This window comes from Perognathus longimembris, chromosome 8 (genome assembly GCF_023159225.1).
Source record: "Perognathus longimembris pacificus isolate PPM17 chromosome 8, ASM2315922v1, whole genome shotgun sequence".
Classification (NCBI taxonomy): domain Eukaryota; kingdom Metazoa; phylum Chordata; class Mammalia; order Rodentia; family Heteromyidae; genus Perognathus; species Perognathus longimembris.
This window is the reverse complement of record NC_063168.1, coordinates 59,402,962-59,429,930: the sequence shown is the minus strand read 5'-3', so window position 1 is coordinate 59,429,930 and position 26,969 is coordinate 59,402,962. Positions and strand designations below refer to the sequence as shown.

Sequence of the window (26,969 nt, the reverse complement as noted above, 5' to 3'; positions counted from 1 at the left end):
ATTCCCAAGTTCCCCAGTAGCATTGCTGTGCCTGTTGGTGGTTCTTTTCTAGATACTGGGATATAAATAATTATATTACTTATGGCTTAATTAACATGGCTCCTACAAAGGTTACTTGTGCCTGTTCACCTTCTAGGTGGCATTACTATCCTAGTTAATGAATTTCTGAGAGCCCAAAGCATCTGTGTTCAGTTACCACAGCCATACGGCTGGAGCAGTGTTCAGTGGACAGTAGTCCTGATGAATGCCAAGCTGCTGTCTTCAGGTTACATCGACTTCAATGAAACATCTTGTGGCCATCATAGCTCAGTGTGGAGTTGTTTATTTACTTATTCATGTATACAGGCTTTAGAGATTTGACTACCATTTACATGAACATGAATACCAATAAAGACACTTAGCGAAAAGTGACAAATCCATCTTAGTGGTAGTAAGGCACAACCTGAATTTGTAGTGTTTAGAAAGTGATAAGATTCCTCTTCCATTAATAACAACATGGAGTTGGCTATTAAACATCTGGCATGCTGCCTGCTAAATTGGTTACTACAGTTACCAGTATAAAATGGAATTGTTTCAGTGCCTCTGACACTATCATTCTTCAAGAGCGGGTCTCCAAGTAAGCTTCTAGAACCTCTTTGAGTGGTCTGTGAGCTGGAACACTACTTATGTGATGGTGTGGTTTCTTTGACATCAAAACTTGAACTGAGTTTAGTGTGAACCAAACCTTGGCTGATACAGTTATGGGTTCAATGATGTTTGAGCTTCATGCACAGCTGATAAACATATTTTGGGCAGTTAAGGAAAAGCAGTCCTTGGTGTACCAGTGCACTGTCAGAGGTTCAGAACCAGGGAGCTGCCTTCAGGGAACCCCAAAATTGTCTGGTGTTGGGACAGAGTTCAATGGCTCTCCTATGCCCAAAGTGACACCGTTGATGCAGGTAAAAGGGAGGAGATGAGAAGATGAAAGGTTCATATGCACATCCACACAGTCATTTTGCTTGGGAATGGTGGGTAACAAAAACAACTAAATGCTCTCTTCCTAAGTTGATGCTTCAGCACAGCCAGATACCAGGGACGAGCTAGACATGAGAATAGAGGAGGAAGAAGGGCAGGAGGACAAAGAATAAATGACAGGAACACTTAGAAGACAAAAACACTGTTGCGTAAGTGTGTGTGTGTAAAATTTAATGGGTTCCTGATTCTGTTTCATCAAAATAAATTTTATCTGTGGAAATCAGTTTGTGAATGACTATGAACAGTGTCAATGTCAACCCTCATTCTCCACCACCCCATTCCGTTCCTCATTGTTACCTCGAGGGAAAATTGTTCTCATCTGCATTGGATAGCTACATAAATTCTGAGTACTTCAACACATCCTTAAGGGAGAATGAACTCAAAGGAATAGAAAGGAAAGATACCAAATTTGAAGTTTTCTAGACCCACTGAAGGGCCAGTTCCTCCAATGGCCCAGCCCACCAGGAAGGAGGGGGCTTCAGTTTGGTGGTCTTCATGACGGAAGCTGTTAGGAGGTTTGGGTCTCAGCTGTGTGGACACATGTATTCACAAATGGACCTGTTTTTATGCATCCATGTATCACTGCTGCTGACAACTTTTGCTTTTCAGCAATCAGATTTGAACTAGTGGAAAGTTGGAAAGCAATTTAAATCTTGAATTGTAAATCCAGTAGGAAACCTCACACTCATTAAAAAAAAACCCAAACTTTTAGTAGAATAATTTTCTTAAGGCATGAGGTATATCCATCAACAGGGTGACTGCCATCTCTGAACCTCTACTGGTGTCTTACCATTCTCAAAGCACTTAGGATGTATGCATTTGATGAGTATATACACATTTTCTCTGTACTATGGAACTATTCACGACTTTTTTTTTTATACAATTGGTGATAAGTTAGAACAATTAAAGCATCTAACCACCATTTAAAGCGATGGCTCAGTAAGTTGCCTGTGATTTTTCTCTTCTGAGTAAAGAAGGTCTTTCTCCATGCTGAATCATTGCAATGAATTGCTTTATTTCTGTCCCCTCACCCCTCAGAATGATTCATGTCCGCATCAACAAGGTAAGGGCAACATCTTTGCCTCCCACTGTGAACTATACAGCAGCTAGTTCTGACTACACGGAAGCAGGGCACACACAACAGAAGAGAAGCATAAGGGGGTACACAACAACCATGCATGAAAACCTTATGCAACCCATCTGGGCCTTGGAATGTTTTTTTTTTTTTAATCACTCGTCTTTATGGGATTTTTCTTTTTTCCAAAGAATAAGATGAACCCATGCTCAATATCTTTTTTTTTTTAAAGCATTGTGAAAATACATTTTTTTTTAAAATGTGGCACTTCAAAACAGGTTGGCACAAAATGAAAGTGACATTTGGTCTCTGGTTTATGGTGGAGATATTATATCCCTCTCCCCAAAGGAGAGGGGGGAGAAAGTTGAGTGTCCGACCAGCTCAGGGCCCAGGCTGGTTTACGTTGCTCTTGCTTTTCAGAATGGTGTCCTCATAAGGACTAGCTCCAGGGGCAGCGGTGGCCTCTAAAGGTAAGCCTTGCTGTTGGTAGCCATAGTTGACATTCCCACAAGGGAAGTGGCGCAGCCTGAACAGAGGTACCTCCTTCATGCTGGCAGTCAGCGCAGATGGCTCCAGAAGCAGTGAGGCCCCTGGAAGTCTGCCAGTGGCCACGTTGGCTGGGACAGTACAGCTTCCCTCATGGCCCAGGCTCCTCTTCTCATGTGGCTCCTTCTTGGCTGGAGGATTGTTCTTTTTGGCAGGTTTCTCTGTAAACCATGAGCCGTATGTTGGGTTCCACAAGCTGGTTGGCTTATTTCTGGATCCCTGAACCTTGTGCAGCTCTGATGGTGGGTTGGACTGAGAGAATGCCATGTTCACATGTCCCCCTTCCATGGGAAGCCCCCTGGGGACTCGCACAGCCACCTCAGCAGTTGTGGGTTTCTTCGCAGCTTTGCCAGAGGATGTGGTGGACAGAGGAGCTGGGGCAGCTGGACTGTGTTCCTCCTGTTTTGCCTGTTGGGAAGACACAAGCAGAGGAGGCATCCCCTCGGGGTCTTTGGGCCTCATGGGCACTTTCTCCTCCTCCTCCAGAAGTGGGCCATATTCTATGGGCAGAGCAGTGTTGATGACATCAGGGTCCTATGGGAGCAGAGACAGAGTGATGAAAACTTGAAATCACAGCACAGAAAAGGTTGAGCCTGTAAGAAAGCCTAAAGATAATCACATCTAAACTTACTCTACAGATGAGACCATTTAATATGCATCGAGAATATATTAATGCAGAGTCATGGGAGAATAAGAAACGAGTTAGAAGACATTCTTTCTGAGTTAGAAGACATTCTTTCCTTGGAAGCCTTAGAGCAAAGTCCTGTGATGGAATGTGGGCTCTGTGATAGGCAGATGTTGGGGGTACACAGCTCATTGCCTGGGACATGGGAGCTTTGCAGAGCACAGGTCCTCTGGCCAATTTTTACACATTAATATTGTGTATGTGTGTGTGTGTGTGTGTGTGTGCTGGTACTTGGGCTTGAACTCAGGGTCTGGGCACTGCCCCTTTGTCACTTAAGACTGGTACTTTACTACTTGGGCCACAGCTCTACTTGAGGTCTTCCTGCAGTTAACTGGAAATAAAGAGTCTCCTGGATTTAACTGTCCAGACTGGCTTTGAATCTTGATCCTCAGATCTTAGCCTCCTGAATAGTTAAGATTATAGGCATGAGCCACTGGCACCTGGCCAGATTAGTTTTCTTTAAACCATATACTTAAAAACATATTCCATGGGGCTGGGGATATAGCCTAGTGGCAAGAGTGCCTGCCTCGGATACACGAGGCCCTAGGTTCGATTCCCCAGCACCACATATACAGAAAACGGCCAGAAGCGGCGCTGTGGCTCAAGTGGCAGAGTGCTAGCCTTGAGCGGGAAGAAGCCAGGGACAGTGCTTAGGCCCTGAGTCCAAGGCCCAGGACTGGCCAAAAAAAAAAAAAAAAAAGGGGGAAAAAAAAATATATTCCAGTCTATTTTCAACAAAATCTTGTATGTTTCACTTCAGTTATGTGTGCTAAAGGGAGGAGAAGAGAGAGAAAAAGAGAGGAGAGAAAGAGGATGCCATGCTGGTTTAAAAGACTTTTTTTTTTGCTCTCTTTCTAGCCACCTCCCATTTCCATCACATTTGGGCAAGTTACCCTTGATGTAGCTCTTCCTACAATGTAGCTCATTATAATATGTACAACTCTCACCACGCAGGAGTTGTTTGGTTCATATGTGATGGTCCCTTTGCCAGGTTCTGAAAGCCCTGAACAAAACAATTCACCAAAACAACTTTGTGCTAGATGTCTTTTTTCTTTTCTTAGCAGTACTAGATTATAACAGAAAAGCAGAAGCTCTTGCTAGAAGTTTAAGGAAAATTTGTGGAAGAAAACTTGAGAAATTTAATTCATGAATATTTTATACAAATTTAATTCAATAATGTTTTATTCAAATTAGGAAAAGACCTCTATAACCAGGGTTTTGCAAGAACATAGTAGTCTAGTATCCATCAGTAAACGAGTTTAGGAATGAAAAATAACTACCCTATAAACTTTTTTTTTTAACGCTTTAGATCCTTTCCTATTATTACATTCCATAGTGAGTTATTTAAAATATGCACGTAAAACTATCTGCTTTTGGAGGGGACCTTACTTCTTTGGAGAAAAACAAACCAAAGAAGGGAAGAGAGTGTGTGTGTGTGTGTGTGTGTGTGTGTGTGTGTGTGTGTGTGATTCATTCAGGTTACAATATAATAACCTAGAAAGAGGGCCAAGATGGCAGGCTAGAGACAGGGCAACACCAGAGCTCTGTCCATTCAATCAGAAACACAAAGTTCTAACCTGGAAATCCAGTTTGAGAGTGGGCGCCAGGGAAAGGCAAGCTGCCAGAGCCTAGTGCCAACCAAGAAACATCAAAACTTATAATTCAGAAAGAGAAGAAAACAACAAAAGCCCCCAATCAGTTCACATAACCAGGTCCCATGGCAGCCCGCAGCTCTGTGCGGACGGAGCCTTAGAGTGACCCTCTGCACAGTGAGGAGCCCCACAAAAGTGCAGACCTCTGCTTTGGGACAGGAAGGTAGGGGAGGGCGTAGACAAGAGACAACGTTTCACTGTGTCAGGAATCAGCACGGGGGAGAGGGGAGGGAGAGTGCAGGACAAAGGGCAAATTTTGGTGCTTGGTACTCAGAAATAGCATCAGTCTCAGTCCACATCAGGCAAGAGAAGATTCAGCTGCTGGACAATTGCTTCACATACCGGGTGTGGGTGACCCCCAGGGGGTGGGGGGAAGGACAGAGCCTTGGGCCCCAACTCAAAGACCACACCAGTCTCCTCTCGTGCCATGCCTGAGGACTTAACCTCTTGCCAACCTGGGACAGAGAATGTGACTGTGTGCAGTTGAGCCTATTACCAATAGGACAAGAACTGGCCCCATCAGGAACCCATACAGAGAGGGACAAAAAGGCAGTGCTCCAGAGTCCCACCCTGAGCGGACAGACATGCCTTAGGAGAAGACATGCCTCAAGCCAATGCTACTCGGGACCAGAAACCAGATCCCAGAAGGCCCCAGTATCAGAGTTCTGCCCCCAAACTCAGCCACCAGTGCTGAGTGAAAGGCGGGGCTTTGAACTTGGTATTGGTCATAGTGGGTCCTAACCCCAGGAATAGTCTCTGTGGGCCCATAATGCCAACAGTGGATACAGGGGGGCTCAAACCCTGGGAAAGGCCTCAATGAGACCTAATGCCAGGCAGAGGAAACTGTGGGGCCTCTAAAATCCCACATGTGCACCCCCACGCATGACAATGCCAGTGCCCTGGGGATCTGCACATAGCGAGGGAGATGTTGCCAACTGCTCACAGCTGTGGGGGACAGCTTCCACTCTAGTCTGATCTCACACTGCTAAGCAGGTTGCCACTGGCCTCCAACAGTGTTGGGGTAGGGGGAGCTCTGCATCCACTCAGACCCACATGCCTGTGCACTCCCGTGTGAGAAGCCTATGTGTACCACAGTGTCAAGGGCTGCACCCAGGCCAGACCTGGGTTCTGTGTCTAGTTGACTCCCGAAAGCGCATCTGTGCTTTGTCTTGTGCATGACGCCCTTACCCACTGCACCACAGGGTCTATGCCCAGCTGGCCCCAGAAGCCTGAATGAACAGCCTAGCACAGGATGCCAACCGCCCACAGCACCATGATTCAAAAGGCTTCTGTGTGTCCCCACTTACTATGCCCTCAGACACAGTGTGGCCGGAGAGAACACAGCTGTACCCAAAAGCCTGCCCATGTCTCTCTGGGGGACACCAACTGCACAGCACCCACAAGAAAACCAGAGAACCACAGCCTGTTACCACTGCTACTAATACCTAATCTTAATGACCTCTTCCAATCCCAACACAAATGTGTAAATCACAGCAAAAGATCACAAAATTGATGAGCAATCAAGACATGTCACAAACCAATAGCTCAGGGAAGGGCTCTAGTGAGAGCAAAGAAGAGAGGAAGAATATAAGAGCCATTAAAACAATGATGAGAAAATTGGCCAGTGAAATGAAAGAGCTAAAAACGAACAGAAGAATACAAGGAGGAAATAACTAAGAAAATGCAGGACACCTAAGAAAGCACAGAGAAGATGATATAAACATTACACATCTGAATTAAAACCTTGAGAACTGACATCAACAAATAGCTTGGGGATATGAAGGGCTCTATCTCCCTATTGCAAAGCACAGGTGGAATATAGGCAATGGAAAAAGTGAGGTAGAAAACAGGGTATCAGGAGTTGAGGATAAAGCAGAGGAATTAGAATAAAAAAATCAAAAGCGTGGAAAAAACAGAACATAACAAAGGGGCATTCAAGAACTGACAGATTCAGTCAAAAGATCAAATGTACACGTAATTGCGAGAGATGAGGGAGAATTAAAAACTAAAGGCATTGAAAACCTAGTTAACAAAATAATAAACACATTCCCAGTCTCAAGAAAGAGAATCTTACCCACCTGACAGAGGCATACAGAACTCGTAGTAGACAAAATCCAAGAATAAATGCCTGTAGACACACCACAGTGAAAACTTTGGGCTTAAAAATAAGGAATTAATTTCAATTGTTGAAAAGTCAAAGAGGGAACTTTATTACAATGGAAAGATTAGAATTACTGCAGATTTCTCCACACCAACTCTGAATGCAAGGAGAGACAAGAGCCGTATAATTCAAGCTCCAAATGACAACTGCCAAGCCAAACTAGTGTACCCAGCAAAGCTAATATTCACAACTGACAGCAAAACTCAAACCTTCCACAACAAACAAAAACTAAAGGATTTCATGAATACTAATACTAAACCAGCACTACAAAGGATACTAAAGAGAAACAAATGGTCTGAAGGAAACAGAGTCAAGGAAACAGCATTGAATAAAAATCACTAAAAGAGGGCTGGGGATATAGCCTAGTGGCAAGAGTGCCTGCCTCGGATACACGAGGCCCTAGGTTCGATTCCCCAGCACCACATATACGGAAAACGGCCAGAAGCGGCGCTGTGGCTCAAGTGGCAGAGTGCTAGCCTTGAGCGGGAAGAAGCCAGGGACAGTGCTCAGGCCCTGAGTCCAAGGCCCAGGACTGGCCAAAAAAAAAAAAAAAATCACTAAAAGACCAGTAAACACAAGAAGAGGCAAGAAGCACATAAGGAAAAAAAAACCCAAAATGGCAGGAAACGTGACATATTCTCCATAGTAATGTTAAACATCAATAGATGTGGAGAAACAGATTGGATCAAAAAATACAATTCAGGGGCTGGGGATATAGCCTAGTGGCAAGAGTGCCTGCCTCGGATACACGAGGCCCTAGGTTCGATTCCCCAGCACCACATATACAGAAAACGGCCAGAAGCGGCGCTGTGGCTCAAGTGGCAGAGTGCTAGCCTTGAGCGGGAAGAAGCCAGGGACAGTGCTCAGGCCCTGAGTCCAAGGCCCAGGACTGGCCAAAAAAAAAAAAATTAAAAAAAAAATACAATTCAACCATTTGTTGTCTCCACAAATCTCATCTCACAAATTCTGAGTGAAAGGATGGAAGAAGATCTTTCATACAATGGATCCTACAAGAAGGCTCGAGTAGCCATACTGTTATCTGATAAAAAAGACTTCTCATCAAAATAAATACAGAAAGATAAGGAAGGTCATTACATATTAGTAAAGAGAATGATCCATGAAGAGGGAATCACAGTGGTTAATATTTATGCACCAAACAATGGAGAACCTAAATACATTAAACAGTCTTAGACTTACAGAACATGATACAATACAATACAATAATAGTGGGAGACATTTAACACTCTACTCTCAGCAAAGGACAAGTCAACCAAACAAAAGATCACCAAAGAAACTTCTATAACCCAAATGGACCTAGAAGACATATACAGAGTGTTTAACCAATAACCACATAACATATTCTTCTCAGCAGCCCATGGAACATTTTCAAAAACTGGCCATATCCTAGGATGCACAACAAGCCTGAGCAAATAGAAAAGGTTCAAGATAACTCCCTGTATCCTATCTGATCACAATGGAATTAAACTAGTTCTCAACAACAAAATGTACTCTAGAAAACCCTCAAACACGTGGAACAACAAGCTACTGAAAAAGAGCTGGGCCACTGAAGAAATAAAGGAAGCCAGAAATGTCTTGCAATTCAATGAAAATGAAAATGCATCAGAACCTCTGGGATACAGCAAAGGCAGTATTGAGAAGAAAACTCATAGCTCTAAATGCATACTTAAAGAAAACAGAAACAGTAAATAACTTTGTGATGCAACTAAAGCTTCTAGAAAAACAGGAACAAATGAAACCCCAAACTACTAGATGGAGAGAGATTGTAAAGAGTAGGGCACAAATCCATGAATTAGAGACTAAAAAAGTTGCAGATAAAATCAGTGAAACAAAAAGCTGGTTTGTTGAAAAAAATACGAATAAAATTGACAGACCACTAGCTAATAATGCAGAGATGAAACTTAAATCAACAAAATTAGAGATGCCAAAGGAAATTTCACAATATCCAAGAAATCCAAAATATTATGAAGAACTACTTTCAAAGCCTAGACTCAAGAGGGGAAATCTAGTAGAAAGGGATAAATTCCTAGACACATACAAACTGCCCAAGCAGAACCAAGAAGCTATGAACCACTTAAATGGGCATAGAACATGTACTGAGATTGAGTTAAATGGGCATAGAACATGTACTGAGATTGAGGAAGTAACAATACGTGCCTCTGATCAGAGAACAAAATTCATCAAAATAAACTCTAGGGAATGGAAACAATAAGTCCTATCATTGTTGTTTTCTTTTCTTTTCCATGTCTTGTTTGTTCATTTGTCTGTCTTTGGGAGGGTAAGGAGTGTACACAGAAATGGGGAGGAAAAGGGTGAACAAATCCAGCAGTAGTACTCACTAGGCACTATGTCAAAAATGAACTATACAATTTGTGGATAGGGTTGGGAGGGAAAAAACTGGGAGAGAAGGAGGGAAGGGGTGACATTGTCCAAAAAGCAATGTATTCATTACCTGACTATGTAACTGTAACCCCTCTGTACATCACTTTTCTACTAACAACACAAAACAATATAATAACCTAAATATCATCCATACAAGTTTTCTGAAAGAAGTCCATCAACTTGGTACATGAAAGCCATCTGGAAGAGAATGCCCAGCTTCCTGCAGAGCCAAGAGGCTTGTATAGGGAGGATGATGAGGCAACACAGTGTGTTTAGTTTGGAGAAAGTGTCTTCTTACACTGTATCTCATTGTTCTATGTACGATGCTCACAGTGTGGGGATTTTTTGGCTCAGATATGATGGGCCCTTGGTGGGAATGGGGAGGGGGGGGGCGCTGGGAGTGGCTGTGGGTGTAGGCAAGTCTGTACATGAGACAAAAAGGAAACAAACTCCTGCTAACCTCTATATGGTTGGTGTGATGGTGATTCAGTGGACCAAAGGACACAGGAGAAGAATCTACAGGGAAGTTGGGATTGTTAGAAAATGGATTTGGACAATTTCTCCAAGCCTAACCCCTCATCCATATAAAGGGATGAAATGAATATAGAAACTAAAAATGAAACTAAATAAAACTAAAACTGAAATGACACAATGGTGATTTGCATAACGTGTCTATACAAGTATGCCCAATGGGCAATGGCAAAATGTCCCCAGATTACTTTGACTATTCATTCCCTTAATACTTCCATCCCTTGTCACATACATAGTTGGACATATGATTTAGTAATTGTATTCTGTTTCTTTTATATGACATTATTTCTCCAATCAGGTTATACATTACTTGAGAGCAGATGTTTCATAGTTCCTTGTGCCTCTAGTTTTATCTAATAAAACACCGGGCAAGCTGGGCACCAGTGGCTCATGTCTGTAATCCTGGCTACTCAGGAGGCTGAGATCTGAGGATTGTTGTTTAAAGCCAGCCCGGGGCAGAAAACTCCGTGAGCTTCTTATCTCCAATGAACCACCAGAAAACGGGAGGTGGCATTGTGGGTCAAGTGGTAGAGGGCTAGCCTTGAGCTGAAGAGCCCAGGGACAATACCCAGGCCCAGAGTTCAAGCCCTATGACTGACAAAACAACAACAACAACAACAACCAAAACAACAAAATAACAACAAATAAAAAACATTGAGCATCCAGTAGGGGCTTAGTTGTATTTGTGAATTGAGTTGATTTCCTACTCCTGTCTGGCCCTCTGTGGCTCTGGTTTATGAAAGTAGAAACTACTAGTATTTGTCGTATGAAATGGACAAGTATCAATCACTTCGTCCTGCAGAGAGTGGATATTCATTCTCATGATCATGGTATAGTTTAATTTTCAAGTCGCATTTCAGAGTCTGCCATTTTCACAATCTTTCCCCATATACTGTAAATTTAACTAACAAATGCTGTCTGGAGGGAGAAAATATTTATACCTGGGTGCAGTATTCGATCCTCTCCAAAATGATGGCAAAGTTGGGCCTGTCTTCAGGTTGATGTTGCCAGCACTGAGTCATTATTCGATATCTGAGGGAATAAGCACAGTAATTAACATCAGAAGATGACCAGAGATAGAAAATCCACTTCTCCCAGCCAGGGGTGGCATCTGTCTTTGAGGGTGGCAACTCATCTGGGACCTTTAAGGTTGCCATGCTGCCTCCTGCTGGTGGGCCGGGGAACCGTGCCCAGGTATGAGCTTTTACAATGCTAAACAGCTCATTAAATATAACACAGGAAATAGGACTCCCTTTTCCCACTCCTTAATTGAAGCCACTTTGGGAGTGCAATATTCTACATCACTTTTGCCTTGTTCTGGAAAGGAGGTGAGAATTGCCAGACAGGACAGCAGAAGGTGCAGGGAACAGAAAATGTAGGGAGATTCAGACATCGAGTGCTGGGTAGCAGGGACCCCGTCTAGCTCACATGTTTCTCAGGGTACCCCTACCTGTGTAGGCCTGGAGAGGCTGCCGTCTCCAGTAAGACAGTGGACACCTTTTTTGAGGTGGAAGACTAACTCATCTCACTGGGGTCTCTCTCTCTCTCTCTCTCTCTCTCTCTCTCTCTCTCTCTCACACACACACACACACACACATTTCTATCTTGGAGCATATTACAGCTTTCAGCTCCACCTTAAAGACACATATGTGGATCTGATAGGGAACGAAAACTACTCATAGAAAGGTTTCTAAGAGTCATACACAGGCCCAGGGCAGTTCTTGGGTGGGTCCATCCGTCCTCCACTGGTGACGAACTCCAGCACTTCCTGGTTGCTCTTGCTGGGGTAAGGCATGTACCCGAGGGAAAAGATCTCCCACAGCAGCACTCCAAAGGACCTGGCCACGGGACAGCAGACACAGGCAGGCACGGGAATGTGAGTGCACGCACTCCGAATCTTTCTCCTTGCTTTCTTTTTAGTTTTTTAAAAATTATCTCTAAGTAGCCGGACAAAGGACTTACTATTCAACAAGGCAGTTTATGAATTCAATGCACCTAAAATATTTGATTCTGGAAAAATCGAACCAAAGCATTTTCCCCATGAGATGTTCACTGAAGATTAAACATTTGAAATCCCTTATTTTGGAATTCTTAGCTTGTTAGTGAGTTCCCAACTTGCTAGTAGACTGTTCCTTTCACCCTATTTTTCACCATGGAATAGTAGGTGAGCTATCACATTTGTAGAGGTACCTGTCAATCAGAGTAGATGACACATAATAATAATAGGCACTAGAGCTCACAAGCTGTGTAGACCAAAGAGGAGCAAAGAAACACATGCACACACATAAAAAGAGAGCCCTCTGCCATAACCATTTATTTCCAAGTTAAATGTAAGGATTATTGCTATCTTTAATTCCATCCCAGAGCTTTCCAGAAATAAATCTTGGTTTATAACAATTGTGAGATCCCTAAATTAATAATTAAAAAAAGAAGATAGCATAAGCTTTCTGTAAAGGTACCTCAAGAGAAAAAAAGATGAAAAAATTTAGAAATTTTTACAGAGCAGATTAAAAAAAAGCCCTAATTGTAGTTATATTCAACATGCAATTTTAAACCTTGATTTTATTTTTCGTATTTCATTATCACACAGACATTTTTCTTTGCTAATATATTTTGGAAACAGCATTTGAAATGGTTGTCAAATATTCCATTGAACAGTTGTGCCCTAATTTGTCTTATCAAATTGTCTTCAATTTTCAAACTATTTAAAATGCTGTGATGATGTTCATATCTGCTAAAAGAAAGATTTCCTCAGGATTAATTCTGTCATTACTATGCTAGGATAAGTTCGTGAAATCAAGAATAATTGTAGTTTATCAACAAGATCAAAAGAATAAAAACATTGAGAAATCCTTGCTACATAGTAAGTGTTGATTTTCCAAACACATTACTATGTTTGTCAGCACTTCCCAGAGTACAGCAGATACTTTTCTCTACACTGAGTGTGTGATTTACTATAATAACTTCCCCTGAAATTAAAACATGATGGGAGTATCCTAAATCATTGATTAACATGATGGAATATTTTCACAAGGTTTATGAGTTCACTTTATGTTTATATTATCATATGAAGTCTTTTTTCCCATTCTTATTCCTGTTATTTTGATATTAATCACATTTCCTTTTTTTTTTTTTTTTTGCAATGCAACTTCTCATCCCCCATTTTAGTGCTACTTCAATTTAAACTCAGGTTCTCACACTTGCTAGGCAGGTGCTCTAACACTTGAATCAGACCTTCAGCCATTTTTTGCTGCAGTGTTTTAGACAGAATCTTGCATTTTAGCTTGAGCTGGTCTTTACCTATAATCTTGATTTCTGCCTCCCTAGGTAGCTGGGATTATAGGTACAAGTCACTGCATCTGGCTATATTCTTTACATGTACCAAAGATGTTAGTCTTTTTTTCTATGATCACTGATTTTAAAATCACACGATTCTTTCTTCATCAAAGATGAGGTATTTGCTGTTTTCTCATAGTTGTGTTGCTTTTCCTCTCAGATTCAGTGGGACTTTAACTTGGTATGTAATGTGAGGAGCTAAATTAGATTTTCTAAACAACTACTCCTTCAATACTAGTCATTAAGTAATATTTCTTACATCTATTGATTGATGATTGAAAATATGTCCATTTTTTTTTCTATATATGTGGTGCTGAGGAATTGAACCCCAGGCTTCATGTATATGAGGCGAGCACTTTACCACTAGGCCATATTCCCAGCCCACATGTCCATTTTTGATGTATCTATTCATTTCATCTATTTGTCAGCTTCTTGGATTGACACAATTCTGTTTTCTTTTATTTTTGTGCCAATCCTAGGGCTTGAACTGAGGGCCTGAGTGCTGTTTCAGAGCTGTTTTGCTCAAAGCTAGCCCTCTTATCACTTGAACCACAGCTCCACTTCCGAGTTTTCTTGGTGATTAATGAGAGATAAGAGTTTCAGAGACGTTCCTGCTTGGTTGCTTTGAACAGCAATCCTCAGATTTCAGCCTCTTGAGGATTAGAAGCATGAGCCACCAGTACCCAACATTGCTTTGCTTTTCATGTATTTGTTTTACTATTAAATGTCTAGCATTTTCTCTTATTTTTCTGATTTCTTGCTTTTATTTTAAATGACTTATGAAGTGATTCTTTTTGGTCATGTTCCATGTCAGTCTTCTTTGGCATTTTGGCAAGTTTATTTGATATCCTAAAATTTTAACTTTTTTCCCGAAAGATCAATATTTTGTTTATCTATTTGTTTGTTTATTTATTTTCTAGTCCTAGGGCTTGAACTCAGGGCCTGGGAACTATCCCTGAGCTTCTTTTCCTCAAGGCTCTCAGTCTTCTACTTGAGCCACAGTGCCAGTTCTGGTTTTTCTGAGTAGTTTACTGGGGTTAAGAGTCTCAGGGACTTTCCTGCCTGAACTGGCTTTGAACCGCAATCTCAGCCTCTTGAGTAGCTAGAATTACAGGCATGAGCCACCAATGCCCAGCAATATTTTATTTTCTTAAGGAATATTTTACTGTACTATTGAGAATTAGATATTGAAAAATTAAACAAAAACTATTTACAAGAAAGGAAATGTAATAAGCAAAGACAAAAATGGTAAAAATTATAAATCTGAATGTTCAAATCTAAAGATGTTAAAGTTGTGAAAATTTCTTGGAAGATCATTGCTTTAAAAAATTCTCATTTTTAAAAAAGTATTTTTTCGTATCTTTAAGTAGTTGTACAAAGGACTTGCCATTTCCAAAGCAGCTTATGAATACAGTGTGTCTTGATCAAGGTCCCTCCTTTCACCATACCCACCCACCCCTTTCAACCTACTTCTTCCCTCACTTTTCTTAATTTTTTAGAATATGTATTATTTTTTTGCCATTTAACAAAGCAATTTATGTATACAATGCATCTTTTTTTTTTTTTTTGGCCAGTCCTGGGCCTTGAACTCAGGGCCTGAGCACTGTCCCTGGCTTCTTCCCGCTCAAGGCTAGCACTCTGCCACTTGAGCCACAGCGCCGCTTCTGGCCGTTTTCTGTATATGTGGTGCTGGGGAATCGAACCTAGGGCCTCGTGTATCCGAGGCAGGCACTCTTGCCACTAGGCTATATCCCCAGCCCCTATACAATGCATCTTGATCTGTGTCATCCTTAATCTTATGATTAAGGGTGTACGTGTACATGCACATGCCAGCATTGGGCTTCAACCCCAGCCTTGGGTACTGCCCCTGAGCTTTTTTGTTTTTGTTCAAGGTAACCTCTCTACCACTCGAGACACTGCTCTACTTGCAGATTCTGGGTGGTAATCTGAGTCTCACGCACTTCCTTGCTCCAACTGGCTTTGAACTGAGATCCCCAGATCTCAGACTGAGTAGCTAGGAATACAAGTGTGAGCGACCAGCACCCTGCTCTCTCTCTCTCTCTCTCTCTCTCTCTCTCTCTGTGTGTGTGTGTGTGTGTGTGCAAAATAAAGCTTATCTTTAAAGTCTGGATGTAGCTTTCTGTTAATAGCCAATGACACAAAAATTATAGAGAACTATACTTTTATGGGAACATAAAACACTCTTGTTGTCATCTTGGTGAAATTTCAGAGACTTTTGTGAAGAAGATTGGGCAAAGGTATTTCCCATATTTTTAAGGTGAGCAGATTGTAGCAGAGACTGTGACAAGATAGACAGGAATAGGCGGTTAGAGCTCTTGACTGTGTTGTGTACTAATTGCCTGGCACATATATTTTGCCTCTCTAGTGGTTTTTCTGCCCTCCAAAGCAAAGCATAACAGGCAAAATCAAACAAGCAAGAAGCTGGCATAAAGAATTATAGCTATATATTTTCTTCCTGCTTAGATAGTCAGATTTTTTTTATTAGCATATAGTAGTTGCACAAAGGAAATTTCATTGTGCTATTTCTATACCTGCATATAATGCACTTCAATCAAATTGACCTAGCTAGCTAGATTTAGTAGATAGACATGATGATTAAATACAAATACTATTTAGATAGATAGATCTTTGAGACATGTAGATATCAGCATCTTTTGAGAGAATCTAGATGTTATTTTGCCTTTGGGACAGCTCTCCCTTTTTTTTCTGAATAAATAAGACAGATACGCATAAACCCCATTGTTATTTCTTTTTTCCTCCCTCCCTTCTACTGAAGTTAGAATGTATTTTTCCTAGTATATTCTGATAGTCTCTAAGAACTTGAGAAGGCATAAAATATAAAGATTCTATATTACAGAGTTAGTTTTTGTATTATAAAATTATTCTTAAGTTTTTGGTGCTGGTACTTAGAAGATCAGAGCCTTGCCTTCTCACTCACTTTTCCCACTCAAGGATGGCATTCTAGGACTTGAGCCATACTTCCATTTCTGGCTTTTTCCTAATTGATTGAAGATAAGAACATCATGGACTTTTCTGTCCAGGCTGGCTTCAAACAGTGATCCTCAGATCTCACCCTTCTGACTAGCTAGGATTATAAGTGTGAGCCACCAATGCCTGGCTTTATACTTAAGTTTTATACTACTCCTTTTTTGGGAGGAGGTAGTTTACTTCTCCCTCCTCCTGCACTGAATATAATTTTTATAATATAAACTTATCAATGTTAATATACGTATGTAGGGTTTGTGCATTCTTTTATATTGATGAATAATTTTCCGAGATAAAAATAAACAGCCTATTGCCTAATGCCAATGGCTCATGCCTGTAATCCTAGCTACTCAGGTGGCTGAAATCTGAGGATTGCTGTTTGAAGCCAGCCTGGGCATGAGAGTCAGGGAGACTGTTATTGGAACTTAACCACCAAAATGCCAGAAGTGGTTGAGGTGTGGCTCAAGTGGTCAAGTGTCAGAATTGAGCGAAAAATGTCAGGGACAGCAGGTAGGCCCCGAGTTTAAGCCCCAGGACACTCTCTCTCTCTCTCTCTCTCTCTCTCTCTCTCTCTCTCTCTCACATACACATACACATATAAACAGTATGAGCAGTTTATCTTTCTATCTGTTGCTCAAGGGAGAGTTGGGTTGTTTTTAGCTTTTTCTGTATTTCAACAATGAGCCAATGAACTAATGGTGGTACTTAAAAGCAGAATCGATGGGCCATAGCTATTCATGTGTTAGGAACTATTACTAAGTTTGCTTCAGTCTCTGGATAGGTTAGGTAGCTGATAGTCTATCTCTGGCACACAAGGGAATCTTCTTGAGGGCCTATTAAAACGCAGAATCCTGGGTCCCACTTCCAAGAATTTTTGTCATATTAGGTCTGGGGTGGGGGCTGAGAGTTTGCATTTCTGATGAGTTCCCAGGTGATGCTTCAGCTGCTGACCTTTCATGGACCCCACTTTGAGATCCACTAGGTTAGCTCAAGGCAAGTCTCACTGGCTTAGAAACAACAAAGGCTCCTGTTCACCTTATCAAACTTGAGTCCAGAAAAGGGTTCTTCGACTGTGTCTGTGCCATCTTAGGACATTATCTCAACTCAAGGCTTTCCGGATTTGGAAACAAATTGTCCACAGTCTCTTTTCCTGTGTAGTTAAGTTCTTCCATGTGCTTTGTACTCTCATCTGTGATGGCTTTCACTGTTACTTTAGGGCATGCAGAATTCTTACCACTGTTGATGGGAAAGTCCACGGTGGTGTGATCCTTCGTGACTCTTTTTATCCATGGCACTTGGCACTTGCTGGGTACTTTCACTCTAGATTTATTTCTGGTTCTGGGAAATCTTGAATTATTTCCACATTTTTACTCTCTTCAGTTCCTCTTTTATTTCTGTGATTCCCTTCTCATCAATTTAATGGATCTAATGTTCTAATTGTCATAATTTTCTTCTCTTTTCTTTCCTACACAACCACTCTTTTAGAGTTGTTTTATTCTTTCGGAAAATTCATTTAACTGTACATTGCAATCCATCCATTACTTTAATATTTCTGTCATTACATATTTAAAGAAAATGAATATTATCCAGGCATTGATGGCTCATGCCTGTAATCCTAGCTACTCAGGAGGCTGAGAACTGGAGATCAAGGTTCAAAGTCAGCCTGAGCAGAGAAGTCCATGAGACTTTTATCTACAGTTAACCATTTGGTGTCACTGGGCTAACCGCATGATGTCAGCAGGGTGTGCTCCCTCTAAAGGCTCTATGGGAGAGTTTGCTGCAAGCTCTTCCTAGCTTTTGGTGACTGCCAGAATCCCTTGAGACCACATCTGTGCTTCCTCTTCCTTCACTGAGTATGGAATTTCCTATTCCTCCTCCTACTGGGATAAGGACACTTGTGATGACATTTGCTCCTAGAAAACTACCTCATGTGAAGATTGTCACCTTAATTACCTCAGTTCTCTCTTCTTCCTCTTGCTCCTCTTCTTGCTCCTCCTGTTCCTCTTCTGGCTTCTCCTCATCTTTCTCCTCCTCCTTCTGTTTCTCTTCCTCCTACTGGGGGTTGAACTCATATTCCCCAGTCCTTTTTGTTTCTGAGATAGGGTTTTGCTAACTTTGCCTGGACTTGCCTCGAACATTGGTCCTCTTCTGGTTCTTTCTTCTTTTTCTTTTTTGGTGTTGATCCTGGGGCTTGAACTCAGGGCCTGAGCACTGCCCATAAATTTATTTTCCTTGAGGCTAGTACTCTACCACTTGGAGCCACAGCCCCACTTCCAGCTTTTTTGGGAGCTTAGTGGAGACAGAATCTCATAGTCTTTCCTGCCTGGGTTCAAACCATGATCCTCAGATCTCAGCCTCCTGAGTAGCGAGGATTACAGGTGTGAGCCACTGGTGCCTGGCTTACTTCTGTTTCTTGAGTAGCTGGGACCACAGCCTTTATCACCTCATCCAGCATTCCTTTTCTTACAAGCTAACATTGGTGGACTTCTGGGATTAGGATCTTATATCTTCCTACTCATTTTTCAGGCTACTACACTGGTGACTCCATCAGTATCTTCAATGCTCATTTCCTCCAGGATTTCCCCTCCTTTTCTGTTCTTTATGCTGAGGAGAACAATCTATATTATATAGGAACGCTTCAGACACCTGTGGCTCATGCCTATAATCTTAGTTACTTAAGACGCTGAGGCCTGGATGTTGACAGTTTGAGGTCAGCTTGGTTAGGAAAGTCTACAAGACCTCATATCCAATTAACCAGCAAAATGTTGAGTTTGAGGCATGACTCAAATTGTAAAGTACCAACCATGAACAAGAAGGCTGAGCAAAAGTGAGAGGCTCTGAATTCAAGTCCTAGCATGGGCACAAACATTTAAAGAAAGAAAACATAGTACTCCTGCATAGAGTAGAGCACCGCACCCTATGCTCCTAAGACCTAAGGGGCTTAGTTGAATCTCTTTGGAAAGAGAACCTCAGACTTGATTATAGAGGAGGGGGATGAGGCAATATACCAGAGGAGTTCCTTAGTTATTAAATAGACTTGTATCTAATTTCTTATTTGTTGGACCTCTGCTTTCAATTCCTGTGCCTTTCTGGGGCCTTCAGTAGAGTGAACAGCATACTTCCAAATTTGACCCACTGGTTTAAGTAGCAGCTTCCTGACCTCAGCAAGGGTCCACTTGTTCATGAACTTTCTAATCTCTGAAGTTTTGTCTTTGTCATCTTCTCTGTCTTTGCAAGACAAAGAACATTTTAAATGCAATTAAAAAGTTCCCTTTATGTGTGTGTATACGATGTATGTGCATGTGTGTGTATGTGTTTGCATGCTGTAAGAATACACACACATGCATATGTATGCTAAGGTTCCACTTGTTCATGAACTTCCTAGGCTCTGAAGTTTTTTCTTTGTCATCTCTGTCTTTGTAAGACAGACTTTTTTTAATGGAATTAAAAAGCTTCCTTTATTGATGTGTGTATGTGTGTATATGCATTTCTATGCTTTAAGAACACACATACATGCATATGCTTTGTGAGGGAATGTCGGTTTAATTGGTCACATAAAATTACATGAGTCTCTTAACACATGGTTCCCCCAGCCAGCAAAGTCATCCTCCATTGGGAATCTGTTCAAAATGCAAGTGACCTAAATTACAGACTCTCATGGTGGGGTCCAGTAATCCTCATTTTAAGAAGCCCTTCAATGATTACAGTGTACCTAATACTTGAGAACCACTGCTGTGAGTCACATCAAATCTTTTCTTTCCCCATTAGCCCAGGGGCTCGGTGAGGAACGTGGCTCATTGGGCCCAGGAACACCACTCAAAGCCCCAGTGGTGCCTGCATCAGCACAGTAGGAAGGCTCACCATGTGTCTGTTTTAGAAGTAAATATTCCTTCCATGAAGGCCTCGGGGGGCATCCACTTAACCGGCAGCATGGCACACCCTCCCTTTCTATAGTAGCTGGCTCTGTGGGAAGGAAGAAGAAAGCAAGGTTGGAACTGGAGATGGCACCAAAGAGAAGCTCTGCCAAGAAACTTGAGAAAATGGCAGCAACACAGTTTCCACATTAAAGGATTGAAATGAGAGGAGTCCTTGGTGGTTGCAGAGGAGAGCAGGAGAACACAGATCATTTAGTTAAGAACCTTGGCATCATTTAATGGCCCACTTGGGGCACAAAGGAAAAGATCTACGCAACGACTAAGATCCATGCTAGCAGATGTTGAGATTTCCCTGTTGGATTTTGTTTGTGATAACTCACAATGAATAACATGACTCCACCTTATAAGTACATTATGGTAATGTAGGATCCAAAATGGGAGAACTGAGGGTAAGGCTGGTGTCTTATTCATTTCAGACCGTCCATGGTGCTTGCATAGCTTGCATAGCATTTAGCTCAATATGGGCACTCAACAAATAATCGAGACAGCTGGTAGGGGCTGTTCCCATATCGTACCCAGACAGGAGAACATAGGGCTGGGCATAGAGTTAGCTTAATACACAGATGAGTTAAATTTAGTAGTTTTCATCAGTAATGTCATTAGGGCACGTCACTGAGAAAAACTAATAAATTAACTCATCTACCTTTTAAGCCAATTCCACACCTAGCCTGGTGTTCTGTGTCTGGGTGTGTTATGGGAGACAGCTTCTCACCAGCTGTCTACATTAATTAATTACTTCAATAAACATGTACTGAGTTATTGGTATGTATCAGGTACTCTGCTGTGTGCTGAGGCCATAAATATGTCATCGTCAGTCTCCCAAGGATGCAGTTTAGTGGAAGAAAGAGACACATCTGCAGTAACTGCAGAGACACTGAACATGACAAATAATAGGGACAGAATTCGGTGCCATAAATGAAGGATTGATTTGCTCTATGTGAGGTAGGGGTAAGAGGTGAGGGAAATCTCACAGAGGAGCAGAGTTGAGAGGTCAAGAAATTTTCTTAGAAGACAATTCCTGACCCACAAAATGGACTAGTATGGGAGAGCAGGGGGACTGTAGGTAAAGGAGAGTGTTTAAAAGCCCAAGTGAGGATCTTGATTGTCCCCCAAAAGCCTTGGTCACCAGTCTATAGCATGATTGGGAGGTAGCAAAACTTTTAGGAGAGGAGGCCGTGGAGAAGGAAATCAAGTTATTGAAGGCATGGCTTTGAAGGGGATATTAGGCCTCTAGTCCAGTCCTTTCTCCTTTTGCTTTTGGTCTACCAGGAGATGAACGTGGCTTGTGACATGTGCTCCGGCCATGATGTACTGTGTTGCTATAGGCCCAAAGCAACAGGGCCAAAGGAGCATGGATTGAAACCTCCACAAGTGTGACCCAACATAAACCTCTTCTTTCTTTTAAGGTGATTTGTCCCAGGTACTTACCACAGTGGCAGAAAGCTGACATGCACCGGAAGCTGTCAGAGGGGAAGGAAGAGCCTGATAACATACTGTGGCATCATATTTTAAATTAGAGGCCACTGGGGTGTTCTGAGATAGTAAGAAAGAAATACTGAGACTCTAGGTGTAAAAGGTTAAGAGGAAGATACAAAAATCTCAGCATGATAGCGGTGGTAGGCAGCTCCAGAGAAATCTTCACTGATGGAGTCCTCATCTTCTGCACCTATGTGGTCTTAGCTCAGAAGCAGAATCTATGCCCCTCTACCAGTTATGACCAACGTCCTGAGGGGTGTCCAGATAATCTCCAATGCTCTCCAAAGAGTTAAAGCTCTAGATAATGATATTTCTGCCTTACCCCAGAGGGTTAGGAAAGGTATTAATCAGTGACTATGGAGAGGAGAGACCTGCCCAGCTTGTGCATGTAGCCAGTCATTGCTGTCAATAATTAGGAAAAGAATAAACTACAGGTTGGGAAGAAAAGTGTAAGAAAAAGTGCTTACAAATAGGCTCATATTTTTAAAAAAAATAGGTTTTGAAACCTCCTAGGAAATATTGTTACTGGGGATCAAATCCTGGGCCTTATTAGAGAGGCTAGGCCACTGAACTCTCTCTTCAGCCCAAGAAGCATTTTTTAAGTAGCATTGAAAATGTGAGAGGGAAAAATCCTGGGACCTCAGGCCTGGAAAACAGACACCATGACATCTACCTAAAATTCTTGAGCCCTGAGGGGAAGGAGAAGGGTTGAGTAGTTATAAGCTCTCTCAGGAAGCTTTACCCATCACAAGTATCCAGGTCATTCAAAACCATTCAGAAAACATGGCAGTATGAGAGGAAGGGAACCAGAGAGACAGTCTAATGAAGAACGCAGTGTCAATTACTGCTTGGAAGTAGATCCTCCAGGTATGGATACTGATTAAGATTTCCTTGTATTCTGGAAGGAACTCACTGAAATTTCATGCAGAAAGTTGACAAGGTACCAAGAAAGCAGGTAAGGTATAACAGCTATGGGCTGTTAATTTGTGGGTACAGGTTGCTGGAGACAGGCTTTAGTGGGACACAGGAGTCTGCTCACCTATAGATGTCTCGTGCCATCCCAAAGTCCCCAATCTTTGCTATTCTTCCAGGACCAGGACAGGTCAGGAGGCAGTTTCTGGCAGCAATGTCCCTGTGAAGGAAAACAATGAGAAAATGTGTTTCTTAATTTCATTCTGGGAAGATAAATGTATAATATCTATTACTAGAATCTTCAGCTTCAATCAGAAGTTCACATGGTTCCATCTTTTGCTCTTTATTTCCTTTGCTATATTATACTTCAATGTGAAAGAAAGAGCTATGCTAATTCTAGACCTCAGAACTAATAGGGAAATGGGAAAAGAACAAGGGAAGTGACAGAAAATGTTTAATGGGACAATAATGAAAATAATAGCAATAGGAGCTAGAATTTATTGACCTTTTACTCTGTACTAAGCCTTGTTCTAGGGCTTCATGTCTAATTCTCATAAGAAGCATGTGAGATACTGTAATTATTCTGATTTTAACATTAAGCTAAAACTATACAGAGGCATAAGAAAAGCTGTTTGGCTTTTGGCCCTTGCTAAGTATAGACTACAGGTTGCTTTTTGCCCGTTGTTTAAAGAGGTGTTCTGGTTCGGCAGGATTTGCTGATATTCCCCCACATACTTCTAGTCATTATGGTTCTGGCACTCATGATTATATCTAGACCTCTTGCGAAACTTTGTGGGTTGTCAGGATCCAGGTGGCCCATTTTCCTGCAGCAAGCCTCCAGTCACAATCACAAGTCTTGTAAGAATTATCCACCGTGACTATGACTGCTTACTCAGGGACAGGCATGTAGGAATCAAGATTATAGAGAGAAATCTGGAACGGTCTCTAACAGCATTAAAGTCCTGTGCAGGGAAAACCAAGAAGTACCTCAGGGAACAACAGATGGTATTTTTCTGTTTGCAGCTAGCTTTATGGAGGTTCTAATTCTTGGTTGAGAAAGCATTTGGAAAACAGGCTAAGCTAGTATTAAAAAAAATAGGCCCTGGGACAGGGGTCATTGCTTGAAATTGAAGAACAGTGGGCTGGAGTGGAGAATGGTTGTTGCTAAGACCACTGGCCTAATTCATAAGGTTTAAGTTCAGTTTTGGAGGGACAATGGTGCATAACAGGCTCCCAAAAAACCCCATAAAAACCATAAAATGTATGACATCAAGAAAAAGAAAAACAGTTGGATATATGGCTATTAAGTCTCAAGAGAAATACAGTAAAGTAGACTAGGAACAATATTTATGGCCCCAGAAAGGTCTTTATGCTGATGCATATAAAATAGTTACTTTAAAAAGTGATCTTGAATTTAATGACAAGGAAGTAGATGTAATATCATAGAATATACTAAGATTTGGTAGAATGGCACATAATTCTTGTACTTGCAGTAAACCATGTCCAAAGGCAAGAGATTTAATGAAAACAAAATGGAGCCTGTGGCTCTAGAGGGGGAGGCTACTCTGAATTCAGAAGGCATATGTCCAAAAAGGCCATGAATCTTCAAGGCAGATATTTGGCTGAAAAAGGAAGAAGAAATAGAGGCAATTTTGTCAAGGGAGTAAACCACGGACCTCCTAGCAATGAAGCAAAAGGTGCTTTCCTACTATAAATTACCAAATGACCCCATCTCTCATTGGGAAAGATGGATGTTTCTGTCAGAAGCTTGCTTTTGCTTAAAACAGGTCATCTCATCAATCCTTGATTTGATCTTTGACCAACTTAATTTCTTAAAAGTGATTTTTTAATAAAGGAACAATGGCTCTGGGATTGAATGTTAATCTTCAGTGACTATGGACAGGGTGTTATCATGGCATGTCATGATTCTGAGGAAGCAGATGTTAGAATGACCGAAGAAAAGTAGAGATGGTCCCACAGCCAGAGACCCCATGCACTCTGGTTCAAAGCTCCAAAAGTGGCCACAGATACATAAGTGGCTGTCATGAAGAGCAAAGGGAGACATTGGAAGTCACCATGGTGACTTCCAGGTGGTTCTCACTTGAGTTTAGACTTAAAGGACATGGGGGGAAAATGGTGAAGTGTCTCTAACCAACAATGCTTTCCAACCTTGTCTTAACTGAGCAGCGAGAGAGCCCTGAGTTGAGATTTATGGCCAATTCTGATCATAATGAAAAGGGCAGGAACACAACTAAGCTGCCCTTTTAAGTAGACCATGTGGCTTTGGATGAGGACACAGAGCTTTGGTCCTGGCTCCACTTGTGCTTCTATTATCTCTATCAGGAAGAATGAAGTGAGAGTTGGAAAAGGTTTGACTCCAAGAGGAACTTCAGATCAAAATGATGGAGCAAGCCTAGGGTTGGTGGCTCATGTCTGTAATCAGGAGGCTGAGATCTGAGGATCGTGGCTCAAAGCCAGTCTGGGCAGGAAAGCCCAGAAGACTCTTACCTCCAATTATTAACCAACCCTTCCCCCCGCCCCCTCCCCCCGGAAATAGAGCTGTGGCTCAAGAGGTAGAGAGTCAGCTTTGAGTGAGAAAACTAAGGGACAGTCTCTAGGCCCTGAATCTAAGCCCCATTATTAGAGCATGTTTGCATGTGTGCGCGTGCACACACACACACACACACACACACAATGATAGAGCATTAGTAAGATGATGAGCTAGATAAGAAAGGTTACTGTCCCCTTTACGAGTCACTTTGGAGCTTGGGCAAGTGTACACTCTCATCTCTTTCCCCTGCTTTGTTGAGGGGTGGGGGAGGGAAGGGCCTAGCTTATTACAAACTAATCGATTTTCTATTTTTCAACTCACATAGCAGGTCTTATTTTCTACTTTGTGCTTACATATTGTAATTGTGATGAACATGCCTTCAACTCTTTGAAGACATGGGTTCATAAATCATAGTGACTCCACCAAGCTATTATTTACAGAATTAGAAGCAAATTATTAGGAAAAGCTTTGCAAAGAGCCCAAATAATCTATTCCACTTTCCTGATTTCAGCACAAGCCACCATCAACAGTCACAAGAAAAGAAACATGATCTATGGTGTTTACAGCACAAAGTATAGATGTGATACTCAAGTAGCATTGAAATACAAGGATCAAAAGAAGTGTCATATGGGTTAAAGAAAATAATTACTATGTCTCATTTCAGACAAAAAACTAATTTTTCCAACCAGTATCCATGGTGCCCCCTACTGTATGCCAGAAATAGAAAGGTGATTAAAGCAACAGAGCCATTGTGCCTTTGAATTTGGTGGAGGACTTGAATATTTAGGCAGGAGGCCCACATGAAGTCCAGAAAAATTCACAGGCTTGCGCACATGCTCAGGAGAAGCCCTGGGAGTCCGGAACATCACACCAACTGCTCTGCAGAGAGACCTCTTCTGATGGGGGTGGGGAGGAAGGAGGAATCTGGTCCTGTGTCAGGTGGGAAGCACATACAAGGTGGTAGGAAGAGCAAGGTCATGTGACTCACCGGTGGATGAAGTGGTTTTCCTCTAGGTACTGACAGCCACAGGCAATGTCGCGAGCCACATGCAGAAGGTCGAGCATGGCAAGGGAGGAGGGTTGATTCTGTGGAGAGACCAGACAGAAGGGATCTGCTGAGGAGGTTCTTGCGGGAGACAGGCCAATTGGGAAACTTAAGCTTCAGTCCTCCAGGAGCCAGAAGCCAGTCCTGCTGCCCCCTTGGGGTCTTAACCTTGACTTCTCTCTGCAAATCATCTGGAGGTTTCCAAAATCCAATGCCTGGCCTCACTGCAGACCCAGGAATAGAAGCACAGATTTGTACATTGGAAATCCTCAGGAACCCACCATGGAGTGGTGTCCTTTTCCTTTTAATGTTTCTGTATGTTCTTCTAACCATACCTTCATAAATATGCAAATGCCTCAAATTCATTACAAAACCCATGAAGAAACCCAGGGGGGATAATGTTGTAATAAAACTCCTCTATTTAGGCTGGGTGTGGTGGCTCATGCCTGTAATCCTAGCTACTTAGGAGGCTTAGATTGACCGGAGCGCGAATCTAGGCAAGCTTGGGCAAAAGTGTTCCTGTGATCCCATCTTGAGCAATAAAAACCTGGATGTGGTGGCACTTGGTTGTCATCCCAGGTACACAGGAAGTGTAAAGGGCAGGATGGCAGTCCAGGCCAGCCTGGACACAAATAGAAGACCCT

The 26,969-nt window shown here is 42.0% G+C and overlaps 1 protein-coding gene across 1 annotated transcript in view; it reads right to left on the bottom strand.

Moving 5' to 3' along the window:
• Positions 1-1,118: 1,118 nt before the first annotated feature.
• Alk (ALK receptor tyrosine kinase) overlaps positions 1,119-26,969 on the bottom strand; it is a 797,050-nt gene continuing 771,199 nt past the window's right edge. Inside the window, exons 24-29 of the mRNA XM_048353195.1 lie at positions 26,269-26,366; positions 22,857-22,949; positions 20,268-20,369; positions 11,768-11,902; positions 11,006-11,096; positions 1,119-3,169 (exon numbers count right to left, since the gene is read on the bottom strand). Coding sequence (XP_048209152.1) covers positions 2,471-3,169; positions 11,006-11,096; positions 11,768-11,902; positions 20,268-20,369; positions 22,857-22,949; positions 26,269-26,366 — 1,218 coding nt within the window. The 3' untranslated portion in view covers positions 1,119-2,470. The remainder of the gene's footprint in view (positions 3,170-11,005; positions 11,097-11,767; positions 11,903-20,267; positions 20,370-22,856; positions 22,950-26,268; positions 26,367-26,969) is intronic.